The 14,902-nt window shown below is 39.6% G+C and overlaps 1 protein-coding gene across 3 annotated transcripts in view; it reads left to right on the top strand.

Annotated features, from left to right (window-relative positions):
• FAM172A (family with sequence similarity 172 member A) overlaps window positions 1-8,452 on the top strand; it is a 217,764-nt gene extending 209,312 nt beyond the window's left edge. For all 3 annotated transcript variants that reach the window (XM_032213058.1, XM_032213059.1, XM_032213060.1), the window contains one exon: window positions 5,084-8,452. In XM_032213058.1, the coding sequence (XP_032068949.1) occupies window positions 5,084-5,226 (143 nt within the window). In that variant the 3' untranslated portion in view covers window positions 5,227-8,452. The remainder of the gene's footprint in view (window positions 1-5,083) is intronic.
• The last annotated feature ends 6,450 nt before the right edge of the window (window positions 8,453-14,902 follow it).

Genomic DNA, 14,902 nt, shown 5'->3' on the forward strand with positions numbered 1-14,902 from the left:
TAAGCAACTCTGCCGGCACTGTTTTTCATGCTATTGTATCTACTTAACAGTAGTCTTTTAAAATTGGGTGCACATTGTCAGTTGCTACAAAATTATAATGATGAGAGCTTGAAAAAATAATTAAAAGTTTCTAGGTTCTCTAAAATGTTGTGGGCGGATGGGGGAATCCCTTCAATTGTATCAAATCTGCTTTGCAATTCAGGCAGTTGTAGCTTTAGTATAACTTCTGCAGTCATCAAATGAATACCATAGTATTTTAAAGACAGGGCTTAAAAATAAAAGATTTATTTCTAAAGGTTTATTCTTTTTCAGGAAGGAAAAGAATAGGAAGAGTACAGGATACAACATAACCTACCTCTGCAAATTGCCAATATCACTGGTTTACCTCTGTAACAATATCAATGGTCTTTACCTCTCTAACACTCTCAAAATCTTCCTCAGCAATTTATTAGCTGCCTCACATCCAAGCGGTGGATGCTTTCAAATTTGCAAACATAGTCCTTCTACAAGTCTGACATCAAGTAATGATTTGTTTCTCTCTTCATGATTATTACTCATCAAGTAATAATAATGTTTCTCTTGCAGCATTTTCTGCATTTATATAAAATGTAATATTTATTGGCAATAATAAGTATCTTAAAATTAAAATGAATTCCATTGACCTGGCAGAGCCTGACGTTACTAAACATTTGCATCCACAATTATCTAGAGATTCCTATTCTCTACTGATAATGCTTACTATTTGCAAATAGCAAAATTGATAGGTATCAGCCTAAAAATGTTTTTGTGTATTTGAATTTCTATAGAAAAGTGAGGTTTTTATACATTTTGTAATCTAAAACAAGGATTCATTGATTATTATTATTTGTTATATTTGTATGCTGCCTGCTTCCTAACACCTCTGGGTGGCTCACAGCAATCAAACAAAAAATTACAATAAAATCAATAAAATATAATTTATGAAAAGAGATCTTAGGTAAAGTAGATAAAGTTCTTTAAAAAGACTCTTTTTTGCAGAGTATGCAAGAGTACATTATAGAGGTCTTAGTCCTACTCCTCATATTAAAAGAGATATTAGCACTAAAAAAATACAGAATATTGGAGAGAGAAAGGAAGGTTTTGTAGAATAAATTAGTAAAGAATAATATTTAAAATATACATAATTTATATATTAAATATAAAAATCATATACAAATTTACCTTGATACATTAACTACTTGGCAGTTATACAAGACTTTGTTTTTACAACTACATAAAAGGACACACTCTACCTGTCAGTATCACTTTTCTTTATCTTAAGCCATAGTAGATCCATTTGTCATTTACTACTTTTTGATTAAAAAATAAGTTGTTTAATTTAAGTGAAATCCATTTTGAATCAATTTAGAATAAAATCCAGTGCTGCACATGGTCAGTGTAGGACTTTCCTCAGGAGAAGCAGGAATCATATCCTTTTTTCCCGTATCACCTCTTTGCTTAATACTAAAACATTTCCCTTGAACTAGTTTAATTAATAAGAAGCCATTTTCTTTTCATTTAATTTTTCTTTTACTGTTGTTACCATTATATTTTGCTTTTAATACTGCTTTATAAATTAGTATCAACTTTTGCATTTATAGCCTGTGTCGAGAGTGTTGCAGGTTGCTTTGGCATTCTCCTGTACATCCATTTAAAATACCCCTCATTGCAGCATATTTCACAGAACATTTATATTGGTTTTGCACCACTATCCCATGCACTGCTCAGTGTGTACTGAAATATTTTTATCCATTTGATAGCAATATTTCATTTTGCCTTTTTCTCTAAACAACTGTTGTTAGTTAAAACTCATATTAATGTTGACTTTTTCTGAAGAATACATTTTAAGTCATTTCAGCACACAATAGTTTTTGTCAAAATAGGTTAAAATAGCACAATGATGAATAAGGGTTCAGTAATGAAGGGCTTCCAAATGTATTCCCAAAACTGCACAGTTCATGTCTAATGAGTTGGATGCTGAAACTTAAAAAGGAAGGGATTCATACTATATGAATCTTCTTTTTTTAGATGATAAAAAGAGAAAGAAAAGACAGTAGAATATTGTATTCTATGTTCCACTTCCACCTTCTTTCCTGTGAGAAAGTTTTTTTGCATTCTCCATACAAAGTCTGGTATCATCAAACAATAATAGCAAAGCAGGATTCTTGCATAAAATCACAAAGTTACTTTATGGATTTATATTTTCTGGAAAGATATTTAATTTAATATGCTAGCATATTCATTTTTTAATATTTATTAGAACAATTGTCTAATTTCATTGTAATGAAATTATTGAATCCCACTGCCGCTTGGAGTTCGGTTTTTGCCTTGTTCATTTGAATTCTTATCACATAATTTTTTTAAAAAAATCAGAATAATGGTATATTATATAGCTATTGAATTCAACAGAATTGTGAAGATTTGGGTCTTTTCCGAAGTTTTGAACCAGAATGACATTTGAGCCCAGTCTATGAAGAGAGTGGTAGTTATTCCTAGCCTTGGCTGTGTATAGATGCTGTTGGGGTTATTATGTTGGATTAATGTTTATGCTGAATGCAGTAATAATTTAGAATCTTATAAAGCCAGTAATTGAATTAATAAACAGACAGATACCATGAGCTTTGTAATGTAGTCTTATGAATATATGATTCCTTTATTTCCTAAGAGTTTTTTGTGTACATCTTTGAGCAAAATACTGTACCAAAATAATGTAAAGGACTAGCACTTATACTTGACAAGATGAAAGGACTAAAATTTTACAGCAATCCTATTCAGGCAACAGAGCATTATAATTATAGAAACTAAAAAAAAAACACTGTAGTGATTTTTCCACAAGGGAAATTGTTCATCCATCAGTAAGATTGTTACAAGATAAGAGACAATGAGGAGAGAGTTAAAATTGCTTTAGCCTATTGAATCATCAGTTCCCTGTAGATTCAAAAGCCTGAATTGGTTTTGGAGAGATAGCATAAGAAGTTCCTAGTAAAAACCCTTAATAGGTTGATCATAGTTTCAGTCACACTAGCAAGCATAAGTAATGTATTATCTTTTCTGAGGAAAGGCGTAGCTTATATATTAAAAGAGAAAGGAATTGGCCCACTATTAGTACAAAAAAATTTCCCATTATTTTCCTGTCACACATGCCTTTGAAAAAGTGTTATTTGCACTTTTGCAAATATGGAAGATGGATGCAATAAATATAATATCCAAATACACCTGCAAGTAATTTCATGTAAATATAGGCTTGCATTTACAAGTGAATGTACAGAAAGATAAGAGGAAAAATTAAGAGAGCTATAGCAACAGGAAGGGTGTGTATTACCGAAGGATAGAAAAAGTGTTGAAAACGTTTTCCTTAACCAAGAACTCCCTTCAATGCTAACATACTGTATATAATGGAAGAGATCTCTGATTGGAAGCATTGATTGGCTATGTGTTCTGTTTAAATAATTAGAAGTGGAGCATGAAATGGAGGGGGGGCAGGATGCTGATAGGACAACCTGCTTTAAAAGGAGTCAAAGTGGTTACTTATCTTTATACTGACAGTGTCTATTTACTGAAATCGCAAGATATAATTGTGGCCGATGGACAAGTGACGTTATCTTTACACAAGCATTATCTATATTTTATTTGGGTGACAAATAATTGTCTGAGTTCTTAAAGATTTCCAGGGTTGCTACGTGACACTAGTTCTTTGTCTAAAAAAACCCTGTCTGCAATTATGCCTTTTATAAAAGATATCTGTGAAGGAATTATCCTCGTTTGAAGTGACCTGCCTTAAGTGTTAAAAGGATGTAGCGGAAAAGCAGACCTTTGCTGGAGTTGGTCGGGAGTACCTGCATTATTGAAGGGTCTTTGTAGTGATGCCTCTGGAGAGGGTTTGCCTTTATAATTATATGCAAGTATCACACCAGTGGTGTGATCCAAGTAGGGACTCAAGATCTATTTTTATGTATCACATCTATTCCAGAGACTCCAAGTTCCCCCCCCCCTCTAGCTCTCCTTCAGGGTAGGCCAGGGTGATCATGTCCTTTATTGTTGTAACTCCCAGATTGTGATACTCTCACAAAACTGTTGCTAGGCAACAAATGTGGTTACCAGGTCTCAGCGAATAGCTGAAGGGAAAGCAAAGTGTTGCACCATTGTAGAGTAACCATAGCAATGACCTACTATTACAGAGTGGAGAATTATCATTAACAATGTTAAAGTATCATACAGAAGCCTGGGATCCTGAGACTTCCCAGCAGCATCTCTGCATAATTGCGTTATCCAGGAAGGACTCTCAACTCTTGCAGGGCACCTAGTGACTGGAGTGTTTTGCAGGAGGGATTATGATTAGATGCTGATCTACCAAATCTCACTATTTCACTCTGAAAGCCATTTTCAAAGTAGGCTTCTTGCCCTACTATGTTAGTTTTATCTAGGAGAGGGCAACAGTGCACGAGTATTATACTTACAAGGGCAAGCAAAGAGGCACATTAGAAAGCCCCTTCCATTCAAGACATAGAAAAATAACAATACCACTGGGAAGGATTTGGATGTTTTGTAGAGTAACAAGCAGTCAGCCAGAATAAGTATATGTCACTAAAGAGGACAATTTCTGTTCATAACCTGTGGTGCTAAATATTTGTCTCCTCTCTCTGCCTTGGCACAACCTGAGAGGACACAGCTTTGGGAGGCTTGAGATGAAGTTATGAAATTTTTTGGGGGGGTGGGGGAGACGGTTAACAAATCTTCTCCAGGGTTACATGATTTTGAACATCTTCTTTCCTGCCCTCTCTGCTCATCATTCACCCAATTGCCTAGGGAAGAGTATAACGTCTGCCTTCCCCGCCGCACCGAGGAAGGCACTTGGCTTGCAAAAAAGTGCGTGTCTTCTGCACTTGTGAACGCGGGCGGGTGCGCGCTCTGGGGCTTGGTGGCGCTGCTGCTGGCGCCCCCGTGTAACTCCCGCTTCTCAGCTTCACCCTTTCCAGCTTGCTGCCGGGGGACGCTTCCCCCAGCCCCGCCAGTCTCCCGGGCTTCCCCCGCAGGTAGTGACGCGGTGCTCTTTTCTGTCTTGCAGGGACGGAGCGGCACGAGCTGACCTCCTGGAGGAGCTACATGTCGATCTTTCGGTTCTTCCACGAGGCGATGGAAGCGAAAACCAGCTCGGGCAAAGCGGCTCCCACGCGACGGTCGCAACGGATCCGCTACGAGGAGCTGTAAAGCGGACGGAAGCGGCTCCCGCTTGTCTCTGGGCAGGCGGCGCGCTGCGTTCCCAGCCCCTCATTAGATTGTTTTCTTCCTAGAGCACAGGGTCGCCGTCTATACATCTAAGTAGTGTTTTGCATTATTTCTAGATGAGTGCAACTGTCAAAGCAATATGGGTTCACTGCTTATGCTTCCTGTGGGCTGCGGCTTGGATTTCGGGCTGCCCATCAGTGCGCAGATTAAGGCTGACAGCAGCGCTGCACGGCGCAGTCTGGCGCAGCTCTAATTGCCCCGGACGCAGCCCTGCACTGAGTTGATGGCGGGCTGCTGCCGCCGTTGCCGCCGCCGCCGCCGCGACTCTTCCCTGGTCCTAACGCCCGCCTCGCTGGCTTCCCGCCCTCTTTTTCCCCCCCTCCAGCCGCCCAGCCTTGGCCCTCGTTTTAGATACACATTTAAAACAAAGAATTTATTTCCGTTTCACAATGTAGGCCTGTATGTGCTAGACGTTTTAAAGTAATTTCCCGCAATGTTATTTGGAGATTTTTATTTTTAAAGGTCCCGCGTTTTATTTATTTTTATTTTTTTTTAAATCCACATGAAGGGATAAACTGCTGTGTCCCTGTGATCTCCAGTGATGCTTTTCTCTGAGTGGAGTATAAATGCTTAGACTCTCACATAGCCACGACGTATTTTTTGTTTCCTTGAATGGGTAGCTCATTTTCTTTTCATGCAGAAGAAAGCCTCTGCGTTGAACTTGAAAATGCAGTTAATCGATACCTATTTTTTTAAAATTATTGGGAAGATTTGAACGATTCCAAGCAAATCTCAATTGTGGGACCGAACTCAAACACACCCAGTTTTAGTGCTTGAGGAATGCACTTTCCAAATGTTTTTATTGTTTTGGAATACTTTAGGGTTTTCAGGGAAAATTGCTGGATCCTTTTAAAAAGTAGAAATAGGAGCAGTAGTATTTTAAAGTGTTTCTTCTGATGCTTGGTTGGCATCTTTATTTTTTATTCAAATAGATTATCTATTTTATGACAGATCAAATAGCTAATAACTTTTATTAGCTAATAAATAACTAATAACTTTTTTAAAATCCTGGATGGTACCAGAATTCCAAAAATCTAGCCTTTTCTGAGTGCAAGGCAAAGGGAGAAGCAGCAACATTTTCAGTTTGGCAAAACAGGGTCAGCATTAGAAAGGAGCCACCCTCTCTTGTTGCTGAGGGATATCACCCATCATTGTCCCCTCACATGGTCAAACTCCTCATTTTTTCTTAGTCATTTGCCTATCACTGTGAAATATTGATGGACAAAAAAAGTGTTGGTCCTCATTTAATGACTACTTGTTCAATTACCGTTTGAACTTACAACAGCACCGAGCAAGTGATACAACCAGTTCTCATACTTATGGCTGGATGAGTATCCTACACACACACAAATAGTCACATGATCACCTTTGGGACCTTCCCTGCCAGCTTCCCACAAGCAAAGTCATTGGGGAAACTGGCAGGAAGTCAGAAGTTGCAATCACATGAGGTCTTCACTTAACAACCTGCACAGACCTCACTTAATAACTGGAGACTGCCAGATCTGCCATCACTAAGCCACACAATCACATGATGTCATGTTTTATGATTGCACTGCTTAGTGATGGTAGCTCCAGTCCCAATTACTGTTGTTGGACTACTTTTATTAATGCTACTATATCTAGCATTATTATGAAAACAGTCCTAATCACTTTTAATGACTTGGGCTTAAAAAGAAGTCCATGTAGGCATGAATCCACATTTTGTCAACAGATCTTTCCAATTGTATGAAATGACTTCTGCCTCATCCTTGGGCTATGACACTGCCTACTCTCAACATCCATAGGTGTGGCCTATATCAAAATTGAAAAGCCAGCCATTTTTGCTTCTCCAGGAATTTTCTGCTAACAGCTGCCGCCTGATGCAAGATTTCAGCACTTAGCAGTTGATCCAGAATTGTCAGAAAGTGGACAATGCCAAGCGACCAAATTGCTCTGGGTGTCTTGAATGAGCCGGTGTGAGAACTGTGACTTTAGCTTCTTTAGCTTCTTTGGAAGCACTAATTGTCATGGACTGTAGGATAGGTGCCAAGCATATAAGCAGTTGAACAGCACACAATGCAGTCATTTTATTCTCTCATATGGCTTCACTTCTGATGACACTAAAACAGAATATTGATCACATTTCTTTCATTGTATTTATTTGACAGTTTTGAAATTGGAACCACTCTTCTTCCTACAAACACACATTTATAGTGAAGCTTTATGATTTCAGAAGACCCCGGGAAGAATCTGAAGGGCTTTTTTTGCCCTTATGTACGCTTATTATTCAATGGCTGTCTTACTTATCTGAAAATGTATACTCTGGTATATGGCTCTCATTCAGTGGAAAAAACTAGATCACTGGATTGTTACCTTTGCTGGAAATCTACCAGGTAAAGGCCAGGACCAAGTGGCTCCCAAGGCTATCTATTTCTCCATGGGTGTAGATGCTTTTGTGTGTCTGCCTACATGTTGTTGCTTCCTCACTTTTTTTTTTTTTTAAGATTCTCTCACATATCAATGAATACCATTTGAGTCCTAAAAAAGTGGAACTGAGATTTATTTTTTATTTTTATTTTTGCAGTAGATGGTTGATTGTTCCTCAATTGTACCAACATCCAATCCAATGGGTTGCTTATGGTTGGTTTATTTAATTGTTTAATTTAGCTTATCCTTTCTTCTTTGCCTGGTCATTTCAGTTTTTATCATTCTTTGTCGCATGAATGGTGGCTAGAAATCTTTTGTTTCTGTACACTCCCCATTTATGCAAATCCTGGATTTTTTTTCCTCGTGCGCTGATTTGGTTGCTGTTTTGTATTCCTTATGAATTGTACTGTTGAGGTTTTTTTCCCCATAGTCATAGAAAAATAAACCACCATAACCTGCAATCTCTCAGTCAGGAAGTCTTTTGAGGCTATCAAAGTGCCAAATCTGATCAAGCAATCTCCCTATCTGTTTTTTATTTATTTTTAAATATCAATCATTAGTTTCTACTCCACAGTGCAGATCCACAAGCCCTAAATAATGGGGCAAAATATTGTTGCCCAGTTAGCACTCTTGCTCTTTGTGGACCAAACCGTAAGCACAGGGAAATATTAAAGATTGTCTCTTTCTATTTACACTGAACCTAGGAACAATAATAAAAATAAAGATGGTTTTTCTTCTAATATTCCGGGTGTGTTTTTACTTGTGTTGAGCCTTATTGAATAATCTGGAGAAATTCAATAATCAAGATAGTTTGCTTACTATCTGGGACCAATCAGAAAACAGGATATAGGAAATAGCCACTTTTTTCTAAGGATCACTTGAGCCATTTGACCAGAATCAATTGTAGAAAAGAATCCAATCATCTTTGTGTTGGCATAGTAGTACTATCATTTATATTGCGATAATATCATATAAGCAAGCAATAATCAGAAAACTTCTCCATCTAAAGGAAATCTGGATCTGAAATCTTACCATCCAATCACATGTATATTATTATTTTGTAATGTTCTGCAAGTTTTTAAATTCTGCATTAGCCATTCAGAAACACTGATATGAGATGGGCAACAAAGGGATGGATGGACGGACGGACGGACATTTTTAATAACTAAGGCCTTGCTTTAAAAAAAGAGTAGATCAGTGCTTATTCTTTTCAAAAGGATTGCAGGAATAGACTTAAATTAACAAATTAAAGAGTAATATACCAAATTAATGGATGTAATTAGAAGACACAAGGCTTCTAGAAAAAAGAAAAAAAAAACAAAAGCAATTGCTTTGTCTTGATGCTTATATCTCAAAGCTTAGTAAATTTAACTGGAAGCCCAGAGCTCATTTTCATGTCCCCCTAACCATGGTACACACATGCCCTTATAACTGGTTTTATATCACATTCCTTATAATATTGCTTCAGTCTAATTCCCAGCCTGCAGCTGAATGAAGCAGCTTAACACTGCCTGTTGCTGTTCCAGTTTCAGAGCTCTGATTTTCTATCTTCTCTCCACACAATGTGTGTCAGGGACACAATTTAGCACTCCAAATGCTCCACAGAGTCATCACCCTGCATAATGCCTGCCCATCACTTTTATGAGAAGCTTACCAGGTTTTCAAGTTAATGCCCTATATAAGCAGGAATAGCAGCCTTTCGGAAAGAACACTAGACCTGTGTTTAAAGCACCGTACTAGCAGTGCACTTTGCAGCAGGTTGATTTTAACCGAGAGAGACAGATTTTTCCCAATTTTAGGTCTAGTTGCTCGCTATTATCTGTTATTCTGTTATTATCAGAAATAATAACACCATGAGATTTGCAGGCTTTCCATTTCTTATGACAAGGGATTTCACTTGGAACAGCAGAATATAGGTAGCATAGTTGGTTCAAGGAATGGCAAATTGCACTTTAATCTGGACATCTGGCTGTGCCTCCCAGAAAACGCACGTAACAGCTTTATTCTGTAGTGGTAAAAATGAAAAAGTTCTATGGAAACAGAGTTGATTGAAAAGTGGAGGGGCGATATTAAAAAAATGTGGCTTCCAGGACAACAGTTTTTAACCAAAGGCATATTATACCAAAGCTATGGCGTTCATGCCCAGGCACAACACCAGCTTTGCCTCTGCTCATCCAAGCTCTGACTTACACACTCTCAGTGGCCCCGTGGCAGAAATGACAACACAAAATTCCCAATGTAGTCCTCTAAACATTTCACCCAGCAAATTTTGCTTTTCAAACAAGAAGGGAAAGCAATAGGTACTTTCATCACGATGCTCGGATGGCTTGGGGTGGGGGGACATGATTGAGGAAGAATTACAGGTAGGAGGTGTAACAGGTGAAAACGGCTCACTTCCAATGTGATGATTTTGCCCTTGGTGATCAGGATGAAACTCATAATCATGAAATTCTATGCATGCTTACTCAGAAATGACTGTGTTATAGTTTTCATGTGATGTACTCCGAAATGTATCTAAGCTTGCAGTCTCTACCTCCTTAAAGTTCATGTATCACAACTACAAATTCCTAGCAGTATTCTTACGTTCATCCAATTTCATTGCAAAGGAAGGGAAAGGATGAAGGAACCCTGCTTCCAATTTGCAAAATATCTTCAAACAACTTTGGAACTGGAGCGCAAGTAGCAATAGCAGTAGGGAAAAGTGGGCTTTATTAGGTGCCCCTCCCTTCTGCTTCTATCTAATCAAGCAGAGCTTCCAACATTTTCAGCAGGGAAAAGGAAGATTCTTTCATGAGGTCAGGAACCTGGGAGGCTGCTTACTGGTTGCCTCTCAGATTCCTTCCTTGAGTGGCCATGGTGAATTTGAACCTGTCCATGACTCTGTTAAATTGGTCCAAAGCCTATAAATATATTGATCCACCCCTAGAAAAAGACTCAAAGAAAAGGCCATCTACTCCCTAGCAGAGAGAGACAGAGAGCGAGAGAGAGAGAGAGAGAGAGAGAGAGAGAGAGAGAGAGAGAACGGCAGCTGATAGCTGTGATGAGAAAGAGATGCTTCATTTTGGTTATTTCCCCTGAGATTGTGCCAGATCCAACCTTCATCACCAAGGCCAATGCTAATTCCACACCCCCCCCCCAAAAAAACTGCACAGTTTGAAAAGTGAACTGAAGTCCTCCAATTCAATCCAGATTGTTTTATTCCTCTCCATGAATTCAACTAATTAGGATTCTGTTTCTGACAGCAGAGTTCTTTGGCAACATCCTTGGTATCTTCTGCTTTTTTGTTCCCGGAAGTACCTGGCAGCCCCATCCCTTCCAGACAGCCATCAGTGCAGGAGGATGGGAGAGATGCAACTTTAAACCAGGTATCACAAACTGTGGAAAGTGATTCCGAGGCTCCCTCCATTCTTTAGTTGTAATTGAGGACTATAGGACTCCCATCAAAGTGGTCCCACTTCTATCTTCTTTGATTGCAAGATGTACAAAACGCCTTTAGGGAGGAGGGATGGGGCATGGAAGAGAAAGAACTTTAAAACACACTTGGAGGGGAAACGTTGGATTAATTATGTCACTTGAATCAGTAGTTTTAGTTTCACATTGCTGGCCTGCCTGGATCCTGATGTCTTCAGAAGTAGCTAAAAATCTGGCACCTTCAGCTTAAAGGGTGCAAGAGTCCCAAGGCTGCTGAAAACTCTTGTAGAAGGGGAGCAAATGGGGAGGGGCGTTTAGGAGTTTGAGTAAGCAGTTTTTGCCATTCTCTGGTACTCTTTTAGTTGGGTGTAGAAATCAGTAATCAAGAACAGAAAGCATGCACCCAATATCAACAGATCTTTCTGGGGCAAGAGGGGAGATATTTTTAACTAGATATTCCATTGGTCCTATATTTATTTCTTTACATCAGGTTCTTTATTGTCCTAAAAGGTTTATGGTAAGGAGATGGAGACCTATCATCAATTTACCACCATTTTCTACCAGTCAGCAGATAAAATATGAAGCAAATTTTACAGTTAGCCTAAAGTCATCCGACAAACATTTGAGAGAATGAAGTCAACCAAGGGGGCCCTAATTTACATTTTATTGAGTCCTCAGAACAGGTATCAGAATGTCTTGGTTTGTTTCTAACTGGCATAACCCTTCTTTTATCATGTAACTATTCCAGGTAACCCTAAAACTTAACCCACTCTTGTCTGTTTTTCCTTACTTCCTTATTTTTTGTTAGCAGCTTGTGTGTAGGGCCCAGAGTAAAATGGCCTTTCTATTAATTAACTCAGTTATTTCTGAACTATTCCCATTTTTCAGGCAAACAGGAGAGACTCTGGGAGGAGCCACCTAGTCCCAGCTTGCTCTGGTACAGAAAATTTTTGATTATGCAAAACTCAGTTTTCTTTCTTTTTTTTTTCTTTTTTTTTCTTTGTTTATATTGTTCTCTATCTCATAAGTATGTTGGACTTGATTCCTAATCGACTGCTTTAGGATGTTTAAGTATTTTAATGTTTTATTGGAAGAACAGTAGTCTGCTGTTCTCTTTTTACCACTCAGGCTGTCATATACCTTAATTGAAAGCTGTCATAAAGCAAGCGGGGTCACCCCCACGTACCTACAGTGAAGGTTATATCGCAATTGAAATGAAAGAAACTGTTAATATGGGATATCTCTCTACATGTCCCTTACAGGCAGATCACACGTTAATTGTTGATTTATTTGTCCAAAGGGAGGGAGGGAGAGGGGGGGGGAGATCTCACCCAAACTTTCCAAACACTGTCACTCCTCGTAATCCTTCGCATTTCCCACTTTTCTTTCCAGTTTCAGATTGCATGTATTTGTGAGCATTTCACCAGATCAGTGACAGCTCTTTATTTGCATAATTATATGCTCTGGTCTGAAGAGAAAACTAACCCCCAAATTTCATGGGTCACCAAACTACAACAATCAATGTTTTATCACGTATGCTAAGAAAAAGCGTGGGGAGGGGGGGAGGAGACTAAGACTTATAAAGTTTATTGGGGAGTTTTTACTCCTCCGAAAATTAAAAGATGCGACGCCCTTGAATGGGTGGACATCTTTGCAAATTCTTTGTAACTGAATTCTGGTGTTGTTGTTTTTTAAAAGGAAAGTAGATTAGTAAAGTAACTGGAAGAGAAAGGGGAGCGCAGACCCTCAAGCATTATTTTCAAAGGACGTTTTCCCCCATAAGCTCCGCTGTGGTTTCAACGGTTTTCCGATTCCACTGTTGTAAAACAGCGCCATCCTAGGAGCCCTATTGAGATCAGTGGGACTTGGGTCCCAAGCAGGTGGGGGGAAAGAAACGCCCTGCATTTAGTTCCGAGTTAAGTCCCAGGAAACGCAAAGCCCTGGCTTGCAGGGAGACCGGGCCGCCTGGTGGCACCGCCGCCGAGTTTGTAAGCAGCGGCGCAGAATAAGCAAAACTTCGCTGAGACGAAGTGCTTCGTGGCTTTTCCCTGCCAATCTCTTCTTCTAGGTGCGCGCAAAGACCTGGGCGCCTGTTAATTTTGGTATTTCCTTCTCCGGGAGGTTTGGATTTACGAAGTCAACTCGGCATAGGACAAAAACGTCCCTTCTTCATCATCAACTGCAGGTCTACAGTCTCAAAATACAAGGTGCCACTTGCTTCCCTTCCTGTCTCAGGATCTGGTTGTCCGTCAAGTGTTCCGGGGATCCCTCCCTCTTCCAAGCCACCCAATGTGGGGTTGACTCCGGAGGATGAGTTCTCCCCCCCCCCTTTTTTTTTCTTCCTAGGCCGGTGACCGTGGTTTGATATCAGGCTTCTCAAGGGTCTTCTTGAGACGGTCTTTTGTGGTTAGTCTTTTCCCTCCCGCCTTCTGGGGTCGATGCTGCTTGGAGTCCAGCTGCCAGCAGGGTTGGGCTGAAATCTTCTGTGCCACGTTGCCCTTCTCTTCTGCGGGGGATCCTAAAGGAAGAGGCCGAGCCACCTCTGCAGCTGGAGCAGCACAGGGCTTGCAAGAGAATGCAAGTGATGGGAAGTCCCCCACCACCAGAAACTTCGAGTCCAGAAGGTTAAGCGCTTCCCGGCTGGGCTTTGAATATCACCCTTACAATTTCAGGAAACCGAGCTGGTTCCTCCAAATTCTTCGTAAGTCAAGAGAAAGCAGGCAGTGCCTCTCACCCCTCTCCGAAGCTTTCTACCCGGTGAGATCTGGAGGAGACACCGACTTTCTGGACCCAACCATGGTTTGAGTAGCCTCGCTTTGAGGAAGGGAGTCATTTCTCCCACGTACACATGGGTTTGGTTCTTCTAATCTTTTCAGCCGACCCATTCCTGTCCTTTTCAAATGGATACTTGGGGGCCACCGTGGTGCAATACCTCTGAATCACTAAAGGTAACGGAGCAGCTTGCCTAGATCTCCAAACTGCTGCAGAACTTTTACGAACTCTCCAGCAAATTTTCTTGCAATCCCAAAAGAGATCGCTTCTTTTTTGCTCAAGTTCCGCTGCAATGTAGCGAACAAAAAAAATCAAATGATAAATGCATGTCCCAACTTCTGGAAGACTTCCTTTGCACAAATCCACTTTCTGATGACCTGTTTTCTTCCTTGGAGCAAAAAAAGCAGTTTCTAATGAAGCTTCTCTGCCTTTAATGAGTCTCAGAAAGTGGTAGCACCTGGCTGATTTTGAGCTCAAAAGCTAAAGAGGGTAGGCCTGGCTAGGAGACATCCCAGATATACCTAGGTTGTAGGCAAAATTAAGAAGAAAAACACCTTTAAAAAGGCAGTGAGACTACTTCCACACTGCTGCCCACAAAATTTCCATGGATGGATCTACAAAATCAGCAAGAGCTGAATTCACTTTACTTGCACACACCCTTCAAGTTCATTATAAAATGTAGGCACTTATTTTATTTAATTGATCTTCAAAGTTCTATTTTTCTCCAGGGATCAACGGTTGCATGCTATCTCTCCCTCCCTCTTTAAATATTTATTAGTTATAACATTTGGCATCCTTGCATCTTAATTTATTCCAGATTTTTAAAATATTTTTCTCCAATTCTCTTTCTTAAATCTCAGGTTCCTAACACACACACACGTATGTATGTATGTATATATGTATGTAGGTATGTATGTATGTATATGTAAATGTTTTTTTTAAAAATTCAAATAATAAATGTTCATTCTGTTTTGGAGACAAAAGGGGAAGGGTTAAATTAGGGTGGGTT

The sequence above is a fragment of the Thamnophis elegans genome, chromosome 3 (genome assembly GCF_009769535.1).
Source record: "Thamnophis elegans isolate rThaEle1 chromosome 3, rThaEle1.pri, whole genome shotgun sequence".
NCBI classification, from domain to species: Eukaryota; Metazoa; Chordata; class Lepidosauria; order Squamata; family Colubridae; genus Thamnophis; species Thamnophis elegans.